General features: G+C 42.2%; 1 protein-coding gene across 1 annotated transcript in view; it reads left to right on the forward strand.

The window, feature by feature from the left end:
- Positions 1 to 23,826, forward strand: part of RASGEF1A (RasGEF domain family member 1A) — a 31,100-nt gene that overhangs the window by 981 nt on the left and 6,293 nt on the right. Inside the window, exons 2-7 of the mRNA XM_065408000.1 lie at positions 6,907 to 7,035; positions 15,683 to 15,814; positions 19,316 to 19,537; positions 20,183 to 20,257; positions 21,638 to 21,730; positions 23,718 to 23,820. Coding sequence (XP_065264072.1) covers positions 6,907 to 7,035; positions 15,683 to 15,814; positions 19,316 to 19,537; positions 20,183 to 20,257; positions 21,638 to 21,730; positions 23,718 to 23,820 — 754 coding nt within the window. The remainder of the gene's footprint in view (positions 1 to 6,906; positions 7,036 to 15,682; positions 15,815 to 19,315; positions 19,538 to 20,182; positions 20,258 to 21,637; positions 21,731 to 23,717; positions 23,821 to 23,826) is intronic.

Below are 23,826 nucleotides of genomic sequence, written 5' to 3' on the forward strand. Positions count from 1 at the left end.
TAAAATCACACATTACTGTGGGACATGCCAGGAATGTCTTGTAGCAGGAGCCTTCCTGAGCTGGATCTGTGCTTTATTTATTATTTTGAGGTCACAATTTAAAAACGCACCATCCCTCACTACAAAAAGATTTTCATCCCCATATGTAGTTCCCTTGAACACGACACCAGTAGCCTTGTCCGAAACGTTAGGTTTGTTTTTACAAAAAAGGAATGTAGCAACTTTCCAATTCAAAAGCAGTCCTAAAGCTTCTATTTACCACGCATAGCGATAATTGCATTGCATTTGACAGACAGACACACAGAGTACGTAATTCTTCATAAAGCCCAGCGGGTTAACCACCATTTGGTGTTAATGCCTCCATTTGTTCCATTCTTTTATGCGTTTTTATTACACCATGTACAGCAGGCACAGGTTTGTTCCTTCCTTCAAGACACTCAGTGTGATGAAGAAAGCAGCAGGTAGAGCTAGAAAAGAGCATGAGGTTTTGTACACCAGGCAAGTAGCATTACACTGCTGCAGTTAAGCCTTGTAAGAATCCGTTCTCCACCTGTTACATAGTACTATGGCACAGCTCGTAGCTGCTTGAGTTCCTTCCTGCAGCTCATTAAGTAGCTGCTAATGCAAGTCCCTTAGTGTAAGGGGCTGTCTATTTATAACACAGCTATTTTGAATCTTGCTCCCTATTATTGATATTACCTTCAGGGTTCTAGCAATGATTTGTGGATCTTAGGAGTTACAGATATTCGGTAATACACCAAGCATGCTAAGTGCATTACAAATACATAAATCCAGGTGCCCACCATGAGGACCTTATGATCCAAATAAACAAGCAAACAAGTCACAGGGGATGCAAAACCTGTCAAGCAGCCAAGTAAGTTCCTGGAAGAGAGATGGGAAAACCCTGCCACAGAAGGAGGGTACATTCCCTTAGAGAGGTCAGATCACTGACAGCAAATTGATCTTAGCATAAAGGGTTACATAATAAAACAAAACAGCTTGAACCATGTAAAGAGTGGGCTGGATACAAGTCATCCCAAATCCAAGCCTCCCAAAAAGCCTGGATTTGGATCTGGTTACAGGTTTAGACTTCAACCCACACCTATTTTTACTTTAAAAAGGAGTGGCCACAAAGGAACAGAGTGGCAGCCCACTTACTCTGTCATCTTGGCTGTGATGCTTGAAAGGAAAGAACAAAGCCCATTAGTCCCATTTCACTGGTAGTATATGCCAGGAGAGGTGGTAGCGGTTTTTGGATTGCCAGTTTGGCCTTGCTTAGAGCAGTGGCTCTCAACCTTTCCAGACTACTGTACCCCTTTCAGGACTCTGATTTGTCTTGCATACCCTCAAGTTACACCTCACATAAAAACTAGTTGCTTACAAAGTCAGACATAAAAATACAGTGTTCCAGCACTCTATTACTGAAAAATTGCTTTCACATTTTTACCATATAATTATAAAATAAATTATAATATAAATATTGTACTTATACTTCAGTGTATAGCATATACAGCAGTATAAACAAGTCATTGTCTGTATGAAATTTTAGTTTATACTGACTTTGCAACTGCTTTTTATGTAGCGTGTTGTAAAACTAGGCAAATATTTAGATGAGTTGAGGTATCCCCTGGAAGACCTCTGCGTACCCCTGATTGAGAACTACTGGCTTAAAGCAACAATCAGTGATGTCAGTATAGATTTCCTGAGTTCAGCGGTGGCACATTTGTAAATCACTGAAAAGAAGCTGGTTCTCACCAAACCCTCTGAACTAACTTCCCCAAGCACATTGCTTGGAAAATACTCCACTTTGTGTCTATGTGACGCTAAAGATCCCAGTATCCTTCCCTAAACCGGATGGGGAAAAAATACTGTATTTTTCCATTCTGGTTTCAAGCAACACAAGACTTCTCTGTCATGTTGGCAGAGCTGTAGATGGAGGTCAGCAGGAGGGAGAGGAGAGGCGAGATAAGGGCCTATGTTTGTGTGCTGCTCCTGGGAGGCTTGTTTGTGTACAGAGGCTTCTCTGGTGCATAGAAAAATGTGTGCTCATGAGACAGTAGTGTTCTGGAAGTTAGGAATGGAATGTACTGGTCTGTAATCCTCATGCCCAAGCAAGAGAAAGTTTCAAGCAACTATTTCACAAATAAGAAGTTCCAGATCAAGCAGCAAGAGCACAAGGAAAATATTTTTCTTTTTCCTCAAGAAGACATCAGTACATTCTTGGGCCATAAAGTAACAGTTGCCTCTTTAGTCTTGCTCTCTCTCTTTGTCCTTTTTATAGTTTAGGACGTCTCTTAGCAACAACTTTAGGAACTAAAGAAATCTGCTTCCTTTTTTTCTTGTAAAGCACAGACCCCTTTTGTGTCAGCTTAAGTTGTTCTAAAGTGCCGAGAGGAATTTTCCTCATCTTCTTCCAAATACCTGCCAGCGTTGGGGCATAACTTTCAACCTCACCATTTAAGGAAGCATTTTTTAAATCATTCTTTGTCAAACCAGCTAGCTACATAGCTGAATTTCCTGGTCCAAGCCATCTTAATCAAAAAAAGAGGGAGCACCTATGAGACAGCGTGTGTGTCTGTGTGTTAAATAAAGCTGGTTCAAAGCAACAGCTTTTTCCCTCAAGAGGCCTCCAATTTAAATCCTGGTTTATGGCTCACACACAAACTAAAAAAGATTAGGTGATCTCATCTAAGCTCCCAGCACACTGGTTTCCACCTTTTAGGGCAATCGTGTCTGTTTAGCAGACTGAGGGGTCTGATCCAACTGCCATTCAAGTCAATGGGAGTGGGATCACCTAGTAAGGGCTTTAAAGCTAAGGTATGCTTCACTGGTCAGAGTCATGGTTTACACTGGTGTGGACCATCTCCACTGGATATGTGAACTAGCACAGCTGTAACAATCACCAAAATCCCCCACGTAGACAGGGCCTAAGACATCTGTACCAGATAGTGAGTATGTATGTACTGGGGGCAAGGGGGAGACTCATTTCATTCGTTCAACCTAGACTCAACACACAATGGAATAGGATGAGGTGGGCAGTGACCAGACCTTACCCTAGAGGCTCATTATTCAAATAGAGAGACATACACCAGGTTTGCACTCTCATTACTCACCTGGATTTCCTCCTGATTTTACACTTGTGTAAATTACAGCAGAATCAGATCAAGAAGCCTGGACAAATGGGGCCAGATTCCTAGTTGGTGTACGCTGGCATCTCTCTACTGACAGAAATGCAACTATTCCATTTTATACCAGTTGTGAACCTGGTCCCAGTAAATTAAATACTGGGCAAAACCAATGCCATGGGGGATTTTGTTCCTATCAAAAAACAGGCAGCCCCAACTCTGGAGAAGGCCTGGATTGGCACTGTGTGGCTATTGCTAGTTAGAAATGAGATATACATTGCCTGCGCTATTTCTGGCTGTACGAGTTCTGCACTTTTGTGAGCACTGTTTTAACACAAACCACCAAAAAAAAAAAAAAAAAAACCCACAAGAGCCCTGATCATTTGGATTTAGTCCCAGCCTACAGCAGGACTTTAAAGAACTGGTATTCTGAGTATGGTTATCTTGGATTCACTCTGGATAAACAGTATCCCACAGCACACAAACTTTCAGGAAGAGACCTAGACTAGAATTAGTGTGCAAGGCTAAAATATATCTTGCCGCAAAGAATGTGGCCTAGCTTATCAGAGCGAAGGTCATTGATAGGACAGTGCAGCTTATATTTCAGCTATCTTCTACTAACCTAGTAAAGCAGCTTTCCTGACAGTCTCAACAGTATTCCCTCCTCCCCTCGCAGAAAAGTGCATTTGTGGAAAACCCAGGGGACTTGGAGAGACAAACCTTTCACACCTCTTTTCTAGTTATTCACAGAATGGGAGGTGAGGGAGTGTCAAAGCAAGAAGGACTTGACCCATTTCCAGAAGAAGAATTTATACATAGTCCAATTACAAGTATAAGAGCTGCACCCAAGTGCTAAAGTCTCTCCTCAACTACACCAGGGTGTGCCCATTGCCTTAAGTCAGAGGGATCATATATGTGAGTGCAGAATTTGGCTGTAAAGGGGAAAAACAACAGGAATAGAAGTGAACTATGCATGGCTTATAACACACCACAACAGTACTTTCACATGTTACTATTTTGAGTTGGCACTCCGAAGTTTATTTCTCACATGCAGCGCTGCAGCCTGTTGCATTTGCTAGGCCTATACTGTATGGAATGTGAGAAGACAGATCTGAGACATTGGCCTGTAACTCTGTTGAGTCTCCTTTCCTATTTGTGGGACAAGGTTGGGGTTCATTCCAACTTCAAATTATCTCAAAAATATAGAGCACCCACTGCCAAAGAATTATGCTTATACACTTTCATCACAGATTGGCAGCAGAGTAATAACCATTTCCAGGCGCATGTGAAGGAATCATGTGCAACTTCCATAATTCATTGCAAATAAGAAAAGTTCTTGAGCAAAATGCCAAACCAAGAATGGCCTGTAAACTATCCTGAACTGCAATATGTCAGAAATGTTATAACCAGCCTACTCTCACACCAGGAAGAGTATCCAGTCACCTGAGCTAACTTCCACCTGAGCCTGATCACAGGACAGAGCTGCCCATGGGGATCAACAGAGCTTTTCTGTATTACAGCAGTTAAGCATTAGATCCCAAATCTCCATATTTAGCCAGCTGTGTCTCCCTTACTTCCTTAGGGTAGGTCTATACTTACTTCCGGGTCCGGCGGTAAGCAGTCGATCTTCTGGGATCAATTTATCGCGTCTTGTCTAGACGCGATAAATCGATCCCGGAAGTGCTCGCCGTCAACGCCGGTACTCCAGCTCTGCGAGAGGAGTACACGGCATCGACGGGGGAGCCTGCCTGCCGCGTCTGGACCCGCGGTAAGTTGGAACTAAGGTACTTCGACTTCAGCTACGTTATTCACGTAGCTGAAGTTGCGTATCTTAGGGCTGGTCTACACTGCCGCGCTAGTTCGGCGACTGGGGATCGAAGTTCCGGGTTCGATTTATCGCGTCTGGTCTGGACGCGATAAATCGAACCAGGAAGTGCTCGCCGTCGACTGCGGTACTCCAGCTCAACGAGAGGAGTACCGCGGAGTCGACGGGGAGCCTGCCTGCCGCGTGTGGACCGCGTCTGAACCGCGGTAAGTTCGAAGTAAGGTATGTCGAATTCAGCTACGTTATTCACGTAGCTGAATTTGCGTACCTTACTTCGACTTGGGGGGTAAGTGTAGACCAAGCCTTAGTTCGAAGTGGGGGGTTAGTGTGGACCAGGCCTAAGTCCATCCATAGTGGATACAGACCTTTAAAAGTTCATTCTGGTCCTACAGATATTACTGATACTAGTGAAACTCTCAATTCAAAGCATAGGAGCATCACCAACACCAGATCTCTAAAACCAGAATGAACTATTAAAACGCACCCTTTGTAATGTAGCTCTGTTCGCCTTCCTCAACAGGGGATAGAAACAGTTCTGTAACTGATGGTATTCAGTCTACAATTCTCTCATTCCCAAGAAACAGTCATTTTCTGTTCAATTTTTTCATAAAAGCTTCCTTTTCTCTTTTGCTGCAGAGGGATTTGCTCTGCTACAAATGTTATAACACTGTGCATAATGGACATCATGAAACTAAATGTCTGTATTAACAGCCTATTTGCCTGTAATTAGAGAGAAAAATCATCTTTTCTTTGGATTGATAAAGAGACCATCATGATTTAAAATGTGAGTGTTTTTGAAGAAAATAGACAAGGTCATCTGATTGTCTAGTGGACAGCTAATACAACAGAGGCCACATTTTTGACTATCTGCCTTAAATTTGCTGGGGCCTCAGTTCACTTGTGCAATCCCACAGACATGTGTGCGTGTGTAAATTAGTCAGTTATGTACCTGCCTGGTTTCAGCATGCCAGTTCCAGTTTCTGTAAACCTGATGCAAAATTAACACGAAACATTGCAAATTTGGTCATTTACGTGCTCAAGTTTAAGCAGTTGAGAACAGTTTTCCAATTCCAAATTGCACAAAGTCAAGAATTCTAAAGAGTAACAGCAAAGGCAACCTAGACTGCGCTGCTTAATAAACTGGGAGATGTTATCAGTCCTCATGAGGCTACATTTGAATGTGCTTGTAGAGAAGCCAAGTCACAAATGAAACTTTTGCATTAGGAGTTCAGAAAAACAAACGGGACAAATGTTACCCTGTGTCACTTGAACATATATTCACCTTGAATCAATGGAGCTGCCTGGCTGTAACTCAGAACAGAATCTGACCCAGCTTGTGTAAGTACACATTGAGGTCCTAATCCTAATGATAATAATAATGCTTACCACTGATATAGTGCTATAAAAGTTCAAAGGGATCTGAATTGGGCCTCAAGGAAGCAAAGAGTTTTACTGGCTTAAAACTGAAATATTGTCATATGAGTGCAAACTGAACCCAAGCCTGTAACATTGATTGTGGGAAAGAGCATGGAAAGGAAAAATACACATGAAACAAAAACACTTCTGTGGTTTGGAACTAACTTGCAATAGGTTTTGGGCAGTCAAATAAAAACAATTGCTCTTAAAGAAACAAAGCAGCATAAATAACAGTGTTCAAGATGGGGTGCTAGCATCCTTGGACAGATGTCGTTCGTCTTTTTGGTGAAGGACAACTACCTAGGCATATTTAGTTTGGTATCTTGACGTGACAAATAGTTTGGGAATCTGAAAAAAATAGCTCTATTAACAGCTTCTGAAACAGTGTGTATTTCTTCCTGTTGTTACCAGTAAAGCTAGGAAGGGGCATTGATCCCTGGGGAAGGTGATATGCAGAAAGCTTAACCTAGGGAAAGTTCCATCTGTTGTTCTGCTCAAGTTTCTCACTTGTTTCCCCCTCCCCACCCATCTTTCTTGCAGAGGACTTACATCTTCACTTTCCTACTGAGCTCCCGAGTCTTCATCCACCCACACGAGCTCCTGGCAAAAGTGGGGCAGATCTGCATTAAGCAGAAGCAGCAGCTTGAGATTGGGTCTGAGGCAGAAAAGGTAAATGAACAGTTTGTTTCTGTATTGAACTAAGCTATTGTGCATTTTATTTTCCGTTCTTTTTTAAGCTAAAAGTGCATAGAACATACTCTGACAGATGTATTTCACTAAAGACTTTCATACTTAAGCCTCTTTCCCTGAAACACTGTTAATTCTTGGCTAATCATAGAACCTCGATATCCATTAGCTCATTGGGTTGAGGCCCTTCTATCACTTGGGGGTACATTGTGGCTTCTTTTTCCAATGGGAGGTATTGAATATTAAAATGCAATAGGCTTTTAAACCCCTTTGAAAAACTGTATATAGCATAGAGGGTGCACTGTTCTGGGTCATGGACTTCAGTTTACCATTAGGCAAATTCTACAGTCCTTAACTCCTACTAGTCACCCACTGACTTCAGTTTCAATGAGCAGGTAACACTAGTGCAGGGGTCGGCAACGTTTGGCACGCGGCTCGCCAGGGTAAGCACCCTGGCGGGCAGGGCCAGTTTTATTTACCTGCTGACGCGGCAGGTTCGGCCGATCGCGGCCCCCACTGGCCGCGGTTCGCCGTCCCGGGCCAATGGGGGCGGCGGGAAGCCGCGGCCAGCACATCGCTCGCCCGCGCAAGAGGTAGCAAGCAAGCAGGTTGAGGTTCCAATGCGGATCCAGAAGTTTGACATCTTTCAATTTATCCCAACTCTCTCTCTCTCCCCACCCACCCTACCCACCATGGCTATAACAGAAATCTCACAAGAACAAGCTTTTCTGAACCTCCATTCCATTTTTTCAAAAATTTCCTAACTTCCCACCATTGCCAAGCTGGTTCTGTTCCATTAGTGTTTCTTTAGCAGTAGGTGTTGGCACAGTCAGTCAGAACTGTAGGAAACAAAACTTGATTCACAGAAGAGAACAATGCTGAAGGGGCTTCTACTCTTTGTCTGGCAGCATTCCTGAGCCACCAAATTTCGCCACCACTACTCCCAAAGCTGACCATCTTACTCCAGCTCCCCTAATCATACTGCGGTATACCAACGTTGGGAGGGCTAGCTTAACCATCAGAGGAGTGAAGTTCTGGAACAGCCTTCCAAGGGGAGTAGTAGGGGCAAAAAGATCTAACTGGCTTCAAGAATGAGCTTGATAAGTTAATGGAGGGGATGGTATTATGAGACGTAGCTGATCTGTAACTGCTAGTAGCAAATATCCCCAATGGCCGATGAGACACTAGAGCTTTGAGTTACTTCAGATAATTCTTTCCCAAGTGTCTGGCAGTTGGGTCTTGCTGAAATGCTCAGAGTCTAACTGGTCATCATATTTTGGGGGCAGGAAGGAATTTTCAGATTGGCAGAGACCCTGGGGGCGGGGGGGTTCACCTTTCTTTGCAGCATGGGGCACGGGTCACTTGCAGGTTTAAACTAGTGTAAATGGTGAAGTCTCTGTAACTTTAAGTCTTGAAATCTGGGGCACTAGAACTGGGGAGGCCAGGGGGTCATGGTCCCATCACTTTTCACCGGCTGTAAGGATGAGTGATGGGGGGGTGGGGCATTGGGGGAAGGGGCAGCATGGGGGCAAGACCATGGTTTGGGCACCAGTGCCCCCCCACCCCCCAGCATTTTTAGGGAGCTTCCATCGCTCCTGCATTAAATCGTGATTTGAGGACTTCTAACTGAGCCAGAGGTTAGGGGTGTATTACAGGTGTGGGTGACTGAGGTTCTGTGGCCTGCAATGTGAAGTAGGTCAGACTAGATGATCATGATGGTCCCTTCTAGCCTTAAAATCTATGAGAAAGGCTGCTGTTGGTGTTTTAAGCAGTAAGTCAATTAGACTCTCTGAGCAAGTATAGCAGATCTGATGCTTAAAATGGTGGCCCACATATACTGGGGCTTCCAATTTTGCTATCACTGGAGGAATGTCTTCTCTTGGTACTTCAGGTTGAAACTGGGATGTACTGAAGGGCACAGAAATGGGGCCATATTAATAGATATTTTCAAAGCTCTAAATGACTAGGTTCAGTTCAGGTTCTGGGCAATGGTCTGAGACAATTCTTTTATAACAGGTCCCAGTTCAGCAAGGAACTTGGGCACATATATAACTAAGCATTTGAATAGTCTCATTGCTTAAGCACTTTGCTGAATCAGACCCTCAACAATTTAAGCCATCCCTATATACAAGAGTGAAATTCACTGCTATCAATAATTAAGCTTTCAAAATTCACATATGGACTATTTAAGGTTTATGGATAATAAGAGTACAAGATGATGCTCTTCTTTGCAGACATCTATGTAGTTCAGTGCATTCATATCAGAAGACATCAGCAAATAAGCACTAAGCCAAATGTATTGGTAACTTAAATGACAATGTATGTTATACATAGAGTGCAAGTTGTTAGGTAATATAACCCATGCAATTTAGGCATTCAATGGGTATGCAAAACAAGTGTAGCTTACATACTGAGATGATGTAGCAGGAAAATCAACTAGCAGGAAGGTGTAAAATAGAGCAGTTCACTTTCTGAACACCCACGCTCGCAGACCTTGTGTTGATAAGTTGGAAACAGGCATCAAGGAAAATCAGTTAACAGCGAGGTGTGAAAATGAAAGTTTTTGGAAAGCTACTTTGCACCCTCCTGTAAGTTGCTTTTTTTGCTATGGCCCCAACACTTTCTTCCCCCTCAGTGTAAATTGCACTTGTTTTCCATGCCCAGTGAATACCAAATTAATGCAAGTTACACCACTGCACTTCTTCCAGCCCCAATGTAAATTTGGCATACAGACTTCCACTGGTATTGCATCTGCATTCACCAGGGATGAATTTGGCCCATTAGCATTTGCAAATGATTTGCTCTGTTTGGCTGCAAAGTAGGAATGTAAAAACTCATTCCATGTGCATCATAGAACTTCTAAACTGAAGTCACTGTATGCACACCCAATCATAACTCATTAGGGTATCATTGGCCAAAATCCGTTCCACCAGCATCTACTAATTAAGTGCTATAGCACCAGAAAATAGCTGGGACAAAAAGTTACAACAGATCTGATCACTTTCTGATTAGAGATTTGCATAAACAAATTATAAAATAAAGGGCTAGCTGACTTGTTGTCTGGGTGGCGTATGAGCTGAAACACTGGCAGGGGACCAGGCTTTGAAGTTATGCACCACGGTGCTTATCATTCCTACATTTTTGACGTCTCTGCCTAGTAGCACAGAAAAAGGGGAAAGCCTGTCAAGATGTAAGTGGTAGATTGAAAGGCAAACACTCTGCACTATCTTCAAGCTCGCTGGCTAATTTTAAAGAGCAACAGTCTGGTAGGTTTTAAGACATCAGGTGTAATATGTCAGTCACTTATTAACTCTGTCAATAAAGAACAAATAACTTTCCAATGAGATATAGACAAGACCAAGAGTGATTGACCCAGAGAAAGAGCAGCAGAACAATACTGCCTGCAGATAAAATCAGCTGGTGAAACATATTGGTAAAAATATTGCCTCAAAGGACAGCTTTGGTTTTTAACTACTAGTTAACTTGGAAAGTCACCAACTTCTATTATGGTCTGTGATTTTTTTTTTTAATTAAATGCAGTAAGCTTTATATATCCAGAGTGGCTAAAAGCCCCAAACAGGGACTAGAGGCCCATTGTAACAGGTGCTGTACAAGCATAGTAATGAAACAGTCTCGGGCCCTAAATAGCTTAACCAATCTAATTTGTTTTAAAATTTGCACTGAAATGTTAAATAGTAGCTTGATTATGAAATAGATTTGATCCATCTAGCCACATATTTCATTCTAAATACTGCTTTTTTAAAAGGAAATAAAGGGAGTAAATTCAGTGCTCAAGGAAGCAAGGGACGGATAATGGTGACACACTGAACATTCACATCACTTCAGATTTCAAACATTGTCCTCCTATGGGGCCTATCCAAACCCCATAGTAAGTAGAAATATCCCATTGACTTCAAAGGGCTTTGGATCAAGCCCCTCTTAGAGAAGACAAAAGTCAATAGCTAGACAGTACCAAGAAATTACTACTTGCTAGCTCCAAAAGGAGACCAATAGCTAGAGGTGGTATTTTGTTATGGGGAAACAACTCTACAGTAATGTTCTTATCGTATGTATTACTACCTTGCAAGCATATTAACACAGCAGATCAATATTTAGAAAAACGTGTGTGTTTCTATCTACTGCATATACGTAAAATATTTCAGTGTTGTAGCCATGTTGATCCTAGGATATTGGAGAGACAAGGTGGGTGAGGTAATGTCTTTTATTGGCCCAACTTCCGTTGGTGAGAGAGACAAGCTTTCGAGCTACGCTGAGCTCTAAGTCTGTCTCTTTCATCAACGGAAGTTGATCCACTAAAATATATTCTCTCTCTAAAATATTTCACTCATTTGATTGATACTATGGCCCAGTTCCTCATCTAGTGTAAATCAGTGCAGTTCTCCTGGAAGTTAGTTCACCAGCTGAGAAGGGGCCCTTAGCCCTGATCTACACTGGGGGAAGAGGACAAACTAAGTTACGCAACTTCAGCTACATGAATAATGTAGCTGAAGTCCACTTACTTAGATCGACTTACCGTGGTGTCTTCACCGTGGTGAGTCGACTGCTGCTGCTCCCCTGTCGACTCCGCCTGCGCCTCTCGCCAAGCTGGAGTACAACAGTCGACGGGAGAGCACTCGAGGGTCGATTTATCATGTCTAGACTAGACGCGATAAATCGATACCCGCTGGATTGATCACTGCCCATCGATCTGGCGGGTAGTGCAGACATACCCTTAGAGACATTTGCATTCTTCTTAAAGAAGATTGTGAATTTAATACTTAAACCCAGGATGGATAACAGTGCTGAACTGTGAGCCAGGTATAGCATAGAAGCAACACAAGCTCTGCCAGTTAAACTGTGCTGATCACTAGCACCCCTGCTACTCTAGCCGAGTGACAAGGAGAGGGAATGTCGCTCATCCCCAGTTGTGTGGTACAGGACACCGAGGGTCAGGAGTTGGGCAGTTGGCAGTGCTATGTTTGGAGTGTTATGTTTAACAACCATGAGCCATGCATTAGTTAACACTCAAAAGAGAGAAATGAGGACATCTGGAGAGAAAAAATGTTGCTACCATTATATGCTCCAACAGAATGTGATGGAATAAGAACTTTTCAGAGACAGCCAGGAGAAATTATACATATTGCAGGGATCTCTCCCCCAAGGTGCATGTGCAGGGTCAGATTTTCAAAGATATTTAGGTGTCTAGCTCTCATTGATATCAGTTGGCGTTAGGCATCTAAATACCTTTTAAAAATCTGGCCCACAATGCTTAGCACAATAGGGTCCCGATCTCAATGGGGTGGCAGCGCATTACCATAATACGACTACTACTACGGATATTAAAAATACTGCAAATCTTATTCTCTCTCTCTCTTGAACAGGGATGTAAAGGGACAGGAATAGGGAAGTAAAGCTATCAAAAGAGTAGGCAGGTACATTTCTTGTATGCATAACAAACACGCATGCCAGTTGCTGCCCCCCAAATTTTCTGATTTTTATCTATCATCACAGATGTGTGCATCATCACAAACCCATCACACAGCACTGAGTTTTATCAGCATGCACATGAAACAGGAATCTAGCATTTTTCTGGGCTGATGATTTTCAGTGTTGCATTCAGAAAGAACATCTTGTTTTCATCAGGCAGTGAAAGCAACTGATAAGCTTTGTCACACTTGTATTCTTGCTGGGTAATGTAGCTTGTCTTGCATTAGATTCCTAGCTTTGAACAGTGAGGAAAACAAATTCTGACAGCCTGTGTGTGGGGGTGCATGCATAGTGAACAAACATACACCCCAAAATAAATACATTATTCTAAATCTATGCTAATATGCAGCAGACCATTATAGCTGTGAGGATGAATTTGAATTTTCCCCAAATTCAAAATCAAGAAGGTACAGTCAAGATAATCATCATTAAAATAAGCCTGGTGGAAAAAACAGATAGTGGAGCTGTGCCTATTTACACCAGTTGAGGATCTGCCCCACCAGCTCGCTACACTGATTTACGCCACTCAACACTTTAACAGTGGACCAAATTAATTCGTGCCGCACAGGGAGATATAAAATTGCATACCCCAGAGGCAAAAGGTGATTGAAATTGAAGGACAGGCAGTAATCCTGCTGCTGCCCTGCCTCATTATTTTACTGAGTGGGTGTGGGAGGAGCTTGAATTTACAGCAGGGGATCCACAGGAACTACGCTGGCAGAGGTTGCAGTAAGGATGAGCTGAATCAGTGCTACCCCAAGTATTCAATTACACACCCACTTTTTTAGCTACCCACCTCCAGCAAAGAGCACATCTACCGTTTTGCTAACTCTATCTCCTCTCCTAGTAGACTTTCCACTGCCAGGACTGTATGCCACCGTTTGTACCAAAAAAAAACATGGACAGGATTTAATCTAGTCATTTGTAAAGCACCTCCCCCTTCCCACACACCTAAACATTTGGGTTTATGTAGGGACATTACATGTGTCATTCAGTGACAGAGCTGGGATGTCAATCATGCATTCTGGCAGCTGGAGTTTTCAGGGAGAGAAGGTAAAGGTTTCAGTAAGGGCTGGACACCAAATTTGGTGGGGCGGGGAGGAAAACCTGGAGTTGCTACCCATTTCTCAAAAAGAGGTCTGCATTCAGAGAACTTCCTCCAGATGCTGTTTAGAGTACAAGGGTGAGTTTTAGATGGGATTCCATCCATCTCTCCCCAGCAAGACCAACAGAATTCCAATGGGATTAAAATGCAACTAGAAACAGCATACAGTTAACATTTCTGTATAAGCCAGTAGCACTTCCCTACCCTGTACAATCCTTTTAGTGGCTCATTTCTGAAGGGTTCAAACTCTGCGTGGTTTTATTTTAAAATTCAGAGAAGCTATTGTTAATTCTCCCACTGATTACACTTGAGTGAGCTGTTAGAAGTCATAAAAACAAGAGGCTTATTTAACAAAAGTGTCTCAGAGAGGGGATTTTGCTCATCTCACTGAGCATGCTGTTGGGGGGGAGGGGAGAGCGGGAATTCCAGTCAGGTTCTCACAAAACATCCTCTTTTCCAACCTATTTGTTTCTTCTACTGACACTTGAACCTGCTAGCTGACTTGTTGTAAATTCCAGGAGGTGGGAGGGGGAAATCACAGAGGGAAGTACCCTAACCAGTGCTGAGGAGGAACTGCACTTTGCATAGTGGAACTTTTTCAGTGACTCAGCTGGGATGGTAAACAAAAGAGAAAACTTCCTCTTTATTTTCTTAGAACTAAGCTTCTTTTAGAACCAAATGAGTGTCTTAACCAAAGTTAAATATAAACAAGACTAAAATTAGAAAGTCTTCCTTCTCACAGTCAAAAGTCAAATTCCACCCTGATTTATGCCATATACCCACAATGATTTATGCTGATTTGGGGGGGGGGGTGTACAGGATATATGCTGGCAGAATTTGACTCTCCTAGGAAATAGTGAACGAAATCATTTCCCAGTCTTACGACTACCGAGCAGACCCTCAGTAATTCACTCCATACTTGCTGTCTTCCTAGTTGTGTGCGCCTTGACCATGGCCCATAATGTTGCCTGGTTTGTTAAATGGGATTTGCCATGTCCTGTGCAATGAGGCAGTTGCTTGCCAAGAGTGCTGTTCAAGATGCTGTGTCCTGTGCAGAATCAGCGAGAACATGTGCACTCTACTGAGGTTCTGCTGAAGCACTACCCTCAGTTTGTTCTGTTTTATGGACAGTACACAACTGCCCATATAAAAAGTCATCTTCCCAATTAACTCAGCTTGGTCAAATTGCAGAGTGATCATTGACTGGGGGGGGAGGGGGAAGTGTTTATTAAAACTCTCTCCAAACCCCTTACAACCACATCCCTTTGAATTTACCAGTACAATCCTCTTTCACCACCAAAGCTGGATTAATTAGCATCCAAATCAGATCCACATGATGGAACAGCCTCAGTGCATGACACTAGAGAATTCACTTGTCAGGTGACAGAGGTGAAGAGCTAACTCCTTTCTCTGAGGGCTTTTGGAGCAAGAGCCAACATTTTATTGTCAAAGTCCCTTTTGATTTAGATGTAATGCAAAGTACATACAACCTCTTTTGTAGCATTTATTTATTTGATTGGTTATTTCAAACAAAGCACAATCTGGGGTCCTGATTAAAAAAATTCTACAGAAGGAAAACGTTCTTTATGAGCGCTTCACTGGAAAGATGCTTGGTTATGACACTGCAGCTGTGTACATTTCAATTAAGAAATTAAGGTATTGCTCTAATCCTCAGTTGGTGTAAGTCAGCCACATAACATTGACTTCAGTTGAACAAAACACTTGTACAATACCATCATCTCCCTAGCTATTTATGACTAGCCTTAAAATATCTTCAAAGCTTTTGGTTTAGAAATAAAAGCTAGCCAGTTTCAATGGCACTGGGCTAATTTACATCAGCTGAGGAGCTCTCTGTGTAATTTCATCAACACAACTGAATACATATTTTAGTAAATGCACACACCTGCTACTGATTCAATTATGTTTGATTGTGGCTTAGGGTGTGCACTTTCCTCCATCAAGCATTCACTCACCTTCACAGCAATAAGAGGTCCGCAGGTCAGTAATCAACCCATCTCTACTCCTCTCTAGGCAAAGCTAAAATCCTTTGCTGCCAAGATCATTCAGCTCCTGAAAGAATGGACAGAAACATTCCCCTATGACTTCCAGGATGAGAAATCCATGAAGGAGCTGAAGGAGATTGCTCACAGGATCACACAATGCGATGAGGTAAGGGGGGAAATAAACTGTATTCCTAGGTTTCTCTTCCACATATGGTTATCTTAGTATTTTCTCCCCACCATTGCTGTGCACCTCCTAACCAGGTTAGAATAGCAGCTGCTGAGCTGTCAGAGCAACCATTGGATATGGGTTAGGAGGTGAACTTAGGAAAAACTGGGTGTGTATCGCCGAGTCCCGGGGGAGATAACACAGCACGTGCTGATGGTATAGGAGGTGAGAGGAGGAAGAAAGGAAGCGGATTGTAAAATAGAATACAATTCCAACACACAGTATAGTGTATTTTATGCATCCCCCTCAGTGCCTGATCCACATGGACTGTAACTTTCAAAAGAACCTTTAATGCTAGCTATAAAAGCATTTGCTTTAGTCCTCGATGCCTCTGGACCAATCCCCAATGAGAACTATGACAACAGCTGTAACAAGAGTATCACATAGCTCGGTAATACTAACACAAAGAAAGATCTTTAAGCTGGCGTCTATCTATTCAACGCTGGTCTAACTACAAATCTGAACTGTTGTGAGCTTTCATGTCTAGCAAGACAGGAGAAAACTTCCTCCAAAGTAACCTGCCAATTTGGTAGATCCAGAGTGGCTAAAACTAGCAATGGAGAATCCTATTGTGAAACAGTTAGGAAGCTCGCGTGACAAAGGAAGTCACTACAAAACTGGAGTCAGAAAGAGGGACGGGGCAGTGGGAAGTATGAGGGGACGACTATATTGAAGAAATTGAAGGTTAAAAAAAAAAGTAACATGAATAGATCATAAGAATTAAAGTGAAAAAAATGTTTTCTAATGTTTTGGATCCATTTAAAGACTAGCCTCCCTAGCTTTTTATGACAACAGGATTATGTATGTGCTTTGTTTGATTTAGGAGAAGGATGAAGAGCAACAGGTTTAACAGCATTGTAGGAGGCAGGAATAAGTCATTATACAATTAGCTGCTACAGCTGTTGTCAAAAGGAAGTATGCCAGTTCATTGAGTCAGCAGTATTGTTTACCTGCATGCCACTAAGAAAATGTCAGTGTCCTAATAGGTGAAAAAGAGGTAGGATTACAATAGCCCTTCTGTTGTCTTTATAAACAGGAAAAAAAGTAGTTGGCAGGGATCCTGCCATAAAAAGGTGATACATTTTTAAACGTTTTCCACTTTGATATAGTAAGTTCAGACTTTTAGCCGTTGTGATAGGAGCATTTCAAATCTCTATTATTGGGAACAAGAGGAAATGCTCTAGCTTTATATACAAGAATAAATTGCCAGTTGGGAGAAAAATCACTGGCTTTATGGAATTGCTCAGTGCACCGGTTGCTGAGGTTTCATGTGATGTTGTTTATTATGGTATCGTAGCATTCATCCTTTTAACAAGGCTACATGTCAAGTTCTCTGTCTGTGAAGGGTTAGGCTGTGTCTGACCCCTAGAAATGTAATTTGACACTAACAAATAGCGAATGGCTCCCAGCCTCACTGTTTGTCTCCTGTTCTTTTATGTTTGAATAAATTACCTAGCAGTGTCTAAAACCAAGTTATTGGTTTTTGTTTTGTTTTGGTTTTTAATTTTTCACCTTTTTCAGCTTCTCTGCTTTTCTGGATGTATAAGATATTAGGAGTGAATAGAAACAGACGTAAGGAAGTCATGCTGATGTTGACTTGGAGACTTGAGGACAGCATAACAGATTTTTGTGGCTGAATGAGCAAATATTTAGACTCTGTGTTCTTAGACTCAGATTTATAAATTCACAAGAGCCATGTGGACTGTAGGCAACTCACAAGTTTTATCTCATTCCAATTGCTTTCTCCATAGTCACACAAACATCTAAACAACCCACCACCCTCACTTTCTCCTACATTTAAACTTTCTTCCCTTATCTTGCAAAATACATAATCCATTGCTAAGGGGCCATTCTCCCCTCATCTATGTAGGTGTAAATCAGCTGTCACTATTGAAATCAATGGATTTATGGTGTAAAACCCAGTGTAACTCAGAGTAGAATCAGAACTCTTAAGGAAACTCCCGCAAACTTGTATTTTAGGCTTTCGTAGCATAATAGCAATAATAGCTCCAGCCAGCTGCTGCTGAGCAATAATCCTGTTGCCTCATCAAGATAAACTATGCTGCCTTCAGCTTCTTATTTGATTCCACTTTGGAGCCAGATTATTGCCTTGTAAAGCAACGTTATGACACTATTATTGCTTAATTATAGCATGCTACAGACAAATTTTTGATAGCCATCGTCTCTTGCATCTGCTACATAGTTTTCAGTCATCACTGCACATTGGTGGCTTCCTTGAATAGTCACACACCCACTTCAGTGCATCCAGTTGACTCTGGATGCAGAGAACATGACAGCAACAACATTAACCCTTAAAACACCACCTTACTTCAAAGGAATTGATGCATGGAAACCCAGGAGAGTGATATCATAGGGAAAGAGGAAGGCACAGGAAAGCTGAGTAATTGATTTGGCAACTGAAAGAGAGAGAGAGTCGGAGCACTTTTTAGGAAGACTGTGGTTTGGCAGTTAGGGTATTTAAAGGGGTACAGCGGGATCAAGCAGTTGGGAAGGAATCAAATTGTTTTTCCTCAGGGAGATGTCATGAGGAAGTCTACATGAGAGCAAGTGGAGCACAGGCACTTTGTGAGGCAAGGTGCACAACTGCTGGATTCATAAAGGACCATCATGGTCATGCATTCCCAGCTCCAAATGTTCACTAGAAGCTGGAGATGTGCAACCAAGCCACAGCAGAAATCATTCAACTTGCACAGATTGCCAGTTAGTAATGAAATGCAATCTGGAAAGTGAATGTATATTAATGGAGTAATCAGTAGAAATATAGTCAGTGCAACAGCTCGTGCCTATGCTCTTCCTTCAGGTCTTTTTTCATACATCTATTCTGGAAAATTGAAGAGTAGGGCACCTTTGTTGGCCAAGTGCACTGTGGAGATTTGGGGCCTTCTCTGAATTGCAGGGTGCACAGCCAACCACTGCTGCAGGCAGGATGCTGAGCTAGAACATTTCATTAGTGTGATCTAGGATGGGAATTCCCATGACTCTGTTCTGGCCAGCCAGACTATTGGTAGCACAGCTAAGGAGCAAGTATTTTGCCACTTCCTACACAGAAAGACAAGAAGCCTTGCAAAGGCAGAAGACCCACAGCCTTTCAGTACACCTGCTTCCAAAGGACTGACCCAGTCGCTTTTGAAATGGGTTCTGAGCCAAGAAGAGATACTGCAATTGCTGCTAAGCTATTGAAAGCAAAGTTGGGGAGGAGGGTGTGAGAATGTTAATTTGCAAAGCTAGATATTTAGAGTACCCTGAGATGGGCTCATTTGCCACATGAAAATCAGCTCTGATGATAGGATAGAAAATACCAAATGCTAAGCAGCCTTATTAACCTGTCAGAAATTCCTTGCTGATACAAATCCCATATTTGTACTCACAGTACAAAGTAAAGGTTCTTACTTATCAATGATTCTGTCATCTTGCACTTAGGAAAATGGAACCGTGAAGAAGATCATCAGCCAGATGACACAGAATCTACTGATGACCCTCTCTGCAAGGAGTCAGTACCAGGAGATAAAAGAGAAATTCAGGCAACCTGTTACTGATAAAGGAACCATCCTTAAAAACAAGCCACAGTCGACCCAGAAGGATATACTGAGCATATGTTGTGACCCACTGATCTTGGCGCAGCAGCTAACTCATATTGAGCTGGTGAGCTTTGGATTTCCACATTTTAGTCCTTTCGTTTTCTATTTACTGCATGTTAACATATTCACGGCCAGGAGTTTGCCATTGACTTCAGTGGATGTAAGATCAGGCTTTCAGTGTAATTAAAGAGCTCCAATCTAACAGATGGGAAAGTGATGAATGTGTGAAAGCAACCGGGTAAATCTGTGAGGGAAGAAAGAGGGTACAGTGCTTTCAGGGGTGAGGAGGAAGACACTCCCAAACATTAGGTCTCTAAAAGCCAGGGCCAGCTTTATAGTCAAGCTACTATGAAGGCAACCATGTGGTACCTCAGAGTGTTTGGCCTCTCCTTACAATCCACTGACAAAGAATGGAGGGAGAGCAAGAGCTGGTGCCAGGGTAGAGGCTTCTTTCCTAGTTCCCTACTGGTACTAGAGAGAGAGAGAGGATCACACTCGGAATATTGGGGTCTCAGAAGAACAGAACTAGAGCAAGTTAACTCATTGTTGGTGCCTAAGCTCAATAAGGATAATTAGAGCAAAGCTTGTAGGAGAGAGAGGTATGAAGGCCACTCTGGTAATGTCTTAGGCCCCATTGGCATACCTTTCAGCTGGAATCCTGTTTATGTTGGTCTTTGTACATTGACAATTCCTACTCCCCCCAATGCAGGAGAGGGTGAGCAACATTTACGCAGAGGATCTGATGCAGATTGTCAGTCACATGGATTCCCTGGATAATCACAAGGTGCGTGTGTGGGTAAGGAGTAAGGAGCCTCAGCAGTTCAAATGTCTGTATGCCAGATTCATGAAAGGCTAGGAGGTAGCAGAATTCTGTGGCAGTTCAGCTACCACAGAATTAGTCAATCTGGTTTAGCAGTATTGAAACTACCTGGGTTTCTGTTTCCAAAGTGTTTCTACCATACTCAGGGACAATCATCATGATAGTCTTTTTCTTTGGTCTTACCAAAGAAAAGCTGAGTTACTCCTGCTGCTATAGCAGTTCAGAAAACCATTCAGACTCTCTGACCTGGCTGCTCCCTCATGCTTCTTGAAACTCTGGGCTAGTTAAATCCTGGCACTGTTGATTAAGCATTGCTAGTTCCCTGATGTAAATTAGTGTGCTCTCTAATGTTAACTTGAGTCAGCCATCCAGACACATGCTAACACATACAGACTTGTAGGGAAAGAAAGAATAACTATTTTTAAATATTAAACAGGGAATACAGAGTTATTCACTCTTTTGAGAATGGCATCCACCCAGCAGAGATGAGAGCCTACCAGGTTTGTCCCATTGCACCTGAATTATAGTTCAGAGGGTGGAACACAAACAGATCTTCTCTTAACCAGTAAAATGGCACAGTCCAAAAGGACACCTCCTGCTAAGTGTCCAGCATTGGTTTTGCTGCTTCTAACTGTGGGTTTGTTACTTTTTGCCCTTTGCCGGAGGAGCTACAGCTAAAGAGTGAAAGAAAAACAAAGAAACAGCTCCGCCTCATATTTTATGGTGCTTTAACATTGGGATGTTCAGAAGTTTGGAAGGCAAGATGCTGGAGATGGCAATTGCCCCTTCATTTCCCCCTTGGCCCTCAATGGCAAATCTGTCGTAAGAACAGGAACTAGGGAAATCTGCTGAGATATTAACATTATAGATGCTCTCTACAGATTAAGTAGAAATAATCAAAAAAAGTAAATTTTAATTGAAGCATCATTTCTAATAATCTAGTAGGGCATCCTTAAAAAATTGACACTATAATTTCCCAGGCAACTTTTTTTTCTTAACTTTCTTCAGATAATAAGGTAATATGTTAAATGAGAGAAAGAGAGAGAGAACGAACACACACACATTTCTTTAGAGGAAGATGGGTAAAGGGCAGGAAAATTTGGACACATTTGAACAATCTATAAACCCTTGCCCTCTTCTCTCTCTCAACCCCCCTGAGCAGAAAAAAAAAAAACCTGAGTAGGAATATCTGCACCCTTTTTTGTGCTCATAATCCAGAGCTGTTCAGTGAGGTTACCTCATTACCGGATACCTGTTTATAGTTAACATGTGATGACAGGATACATTTACACTAATCTTTATCTGGGTTTAGTGGGGATTAATATACGGCCTCTTCTCTTTCAGTGCCGAGGCGATGTTACCAAAACCTACACCTTGGAGGCCTATGACAACTGGTTCAACTGCCTCAGCATGCTGGTGGCTACAGAGATTTGTAGGGTAAGTACTGGGAGAATCTTCTTTCTATCAAAGAACCCTGCCTTTAAAGACAAATCACACCATTGTGATGTTATGCATAGGGACCCTGATCCTGCAGGAATTTAAGTAAATTCACCTCCTTGTGCATCTGAGTAGTCCCCCTTAAGTCAATAGAACAACTCATGCATGAAGTTATGTACATGTTTCAGTGTTTTATAGGTTCAAAGCCCTGTGGTTTATATTTCTACATAGCTTCCATATTTATGCTAGTTACACCCACTGAAGGGGAACTTCCATAAAGTTTGATTTAACATAGCTTTTTGGTGTTTTCATAGCATGCTTGTCTATTACCAAAGCTACCAGTAGTAAAACAAATGTTTTGGTGCTTTGCAAATTCACTCTGTCCTTCCATAGCATTATGCAATTAAGTCATTCTGCTTATTTTGGGACATCATTGGATGCCATGGGAATACCTTCTGCTGTTGTACACACAGGATTAAGGAGAAGAAACTGAGTCGGGGGGTGGGAAGCGAAGAGACAGAGAATCCATATAAGCTAAATGTATCTTCTATAATGGGAAAATGCACAAAAATTGTACTGCCCAAGTCAATCTCTTTTTGTATACATATTCCCGTTGTGTCATGTGCGAGAGCTCTCCTTTCACTTGATCACCACATCTGGTGCTCCAGGAGCATGTTGCCACTTTGAAATAAACATTTCAAGGAAGCAGTGCTGATAACCCTGCAAGTTAAGTGAGCATAGCTCCAGTGAAGTCTGTGGGACACTGCTGATTTACACCAGCTGAGGATCAGGCCCCAAGTCTGTATCAGCTCTTTGAAATGAAAAATCTGCTCTGTGGGCAGTTCACACCCACTCAGTCTATAAACTTCTGCTGAGACTGGCTACAAAGATGCCAGTCGTGGCCTCTTGAAATCTCATTGGTTATTACTAGTCTCTAGAAAGAGATTGCTCCCATGGATACTCAATTACAAAAAAACCTCCAGGATTGTCAGGCAGTGCCAACACATTTATTAAAGCAACCAAAACAACATTCTTAGTCTCCATGCTGAAGATTGTGCCAAACTTGTGACTATTGAACCATTTTCTTTTGTCATGAGACATCAGCAAAACAACAGCAAGATAACAGAGCATATCATGTTTAAAAATAGTTGCCGGATGAAGATGAATGATGGAAGGGACACAGAGGACCACATGTGTATTAGCCAGGCCAGCCCTGCGGGTCAGAGTGCAGGAGAGAGTTTTAATGAAGGAATTTAAGCCAATGGGATGAGAGTAATTTTAGTACTAATAGGCTTTGGATGCCAGCCATTGGTAAAGCACAACCAGCATGCGGCACTGCATCTGATGGGAAGGAAACCAAACATGCAACGCAGATAACTAGCCTCACCCATTAGCATCTTTGCAGTAAAGGAAAATTATTTATATTCTGTCATCATCCTCGAGTGTCATTAAGAAGTTTGGGTAAAATCTCCTTAGTGAAAATTAAAAACACCTAAGGCTTGAGAAACACTCTCTCCCCTTCCCTTTTCATTTCCCCCTGGAATTAAGACCTACAGCTCCTCTGGGACACAAGTTTGGCATTCTTTTCTTTGAGGTTTGAATTGTTGGTTCATCTTTGGCATTTTGATGGCAGCTACATTCTCTCTCTCTCTGTCTCTCTCTCTCCCCTGGTACAAGGAAATTACTTAATAGAGTCTGGCTTGTTTATATGCTATTCCCTAAGCCTTTAGCTCACATGTGAACAAAGAACTGCACTTCCCCTCAACTGGGCAAGGACTTGATAGGAGCCCCAAATCCAGTGGTTATTTTTTAATAAAAAAAAGGGAATTTGGACAGAATACCCTTAAGGCTGCCTCATAAGAGCTCTCATGTGGAGACAGCCCATAAAGACACCAATTCCAACAGCACATTCTGAAAGTCACCAGTCACCGCTCCCCTTCACACACATACCTTCCTTTTCATCTCAAAGGCATGTTCTTTGTTTCAGGTTATGAAGAAAAAGCAGCGGACGAGAATAGTGGAATTTTTTATTGATGTGGCAAGAGAGTGCTTCAACATCGGAAACTTCAACTCAATGATGGCCATTATCTGTGAGT

Source organism: Emys orbicularis, chromosome 7, assembly GCF_028017835.1.
Source record: "Emys orbicularis isolate rEmyOrb1 chromosome 7, rEmyOrb1.hap1, whole genome shotgun sequence".
NCBI classification, from domain to species: domain Eukaryota; kingdom Metazoa; phylum Chordata; order Testudines; family Emydidae; genus Emys; species Emys orbicularis.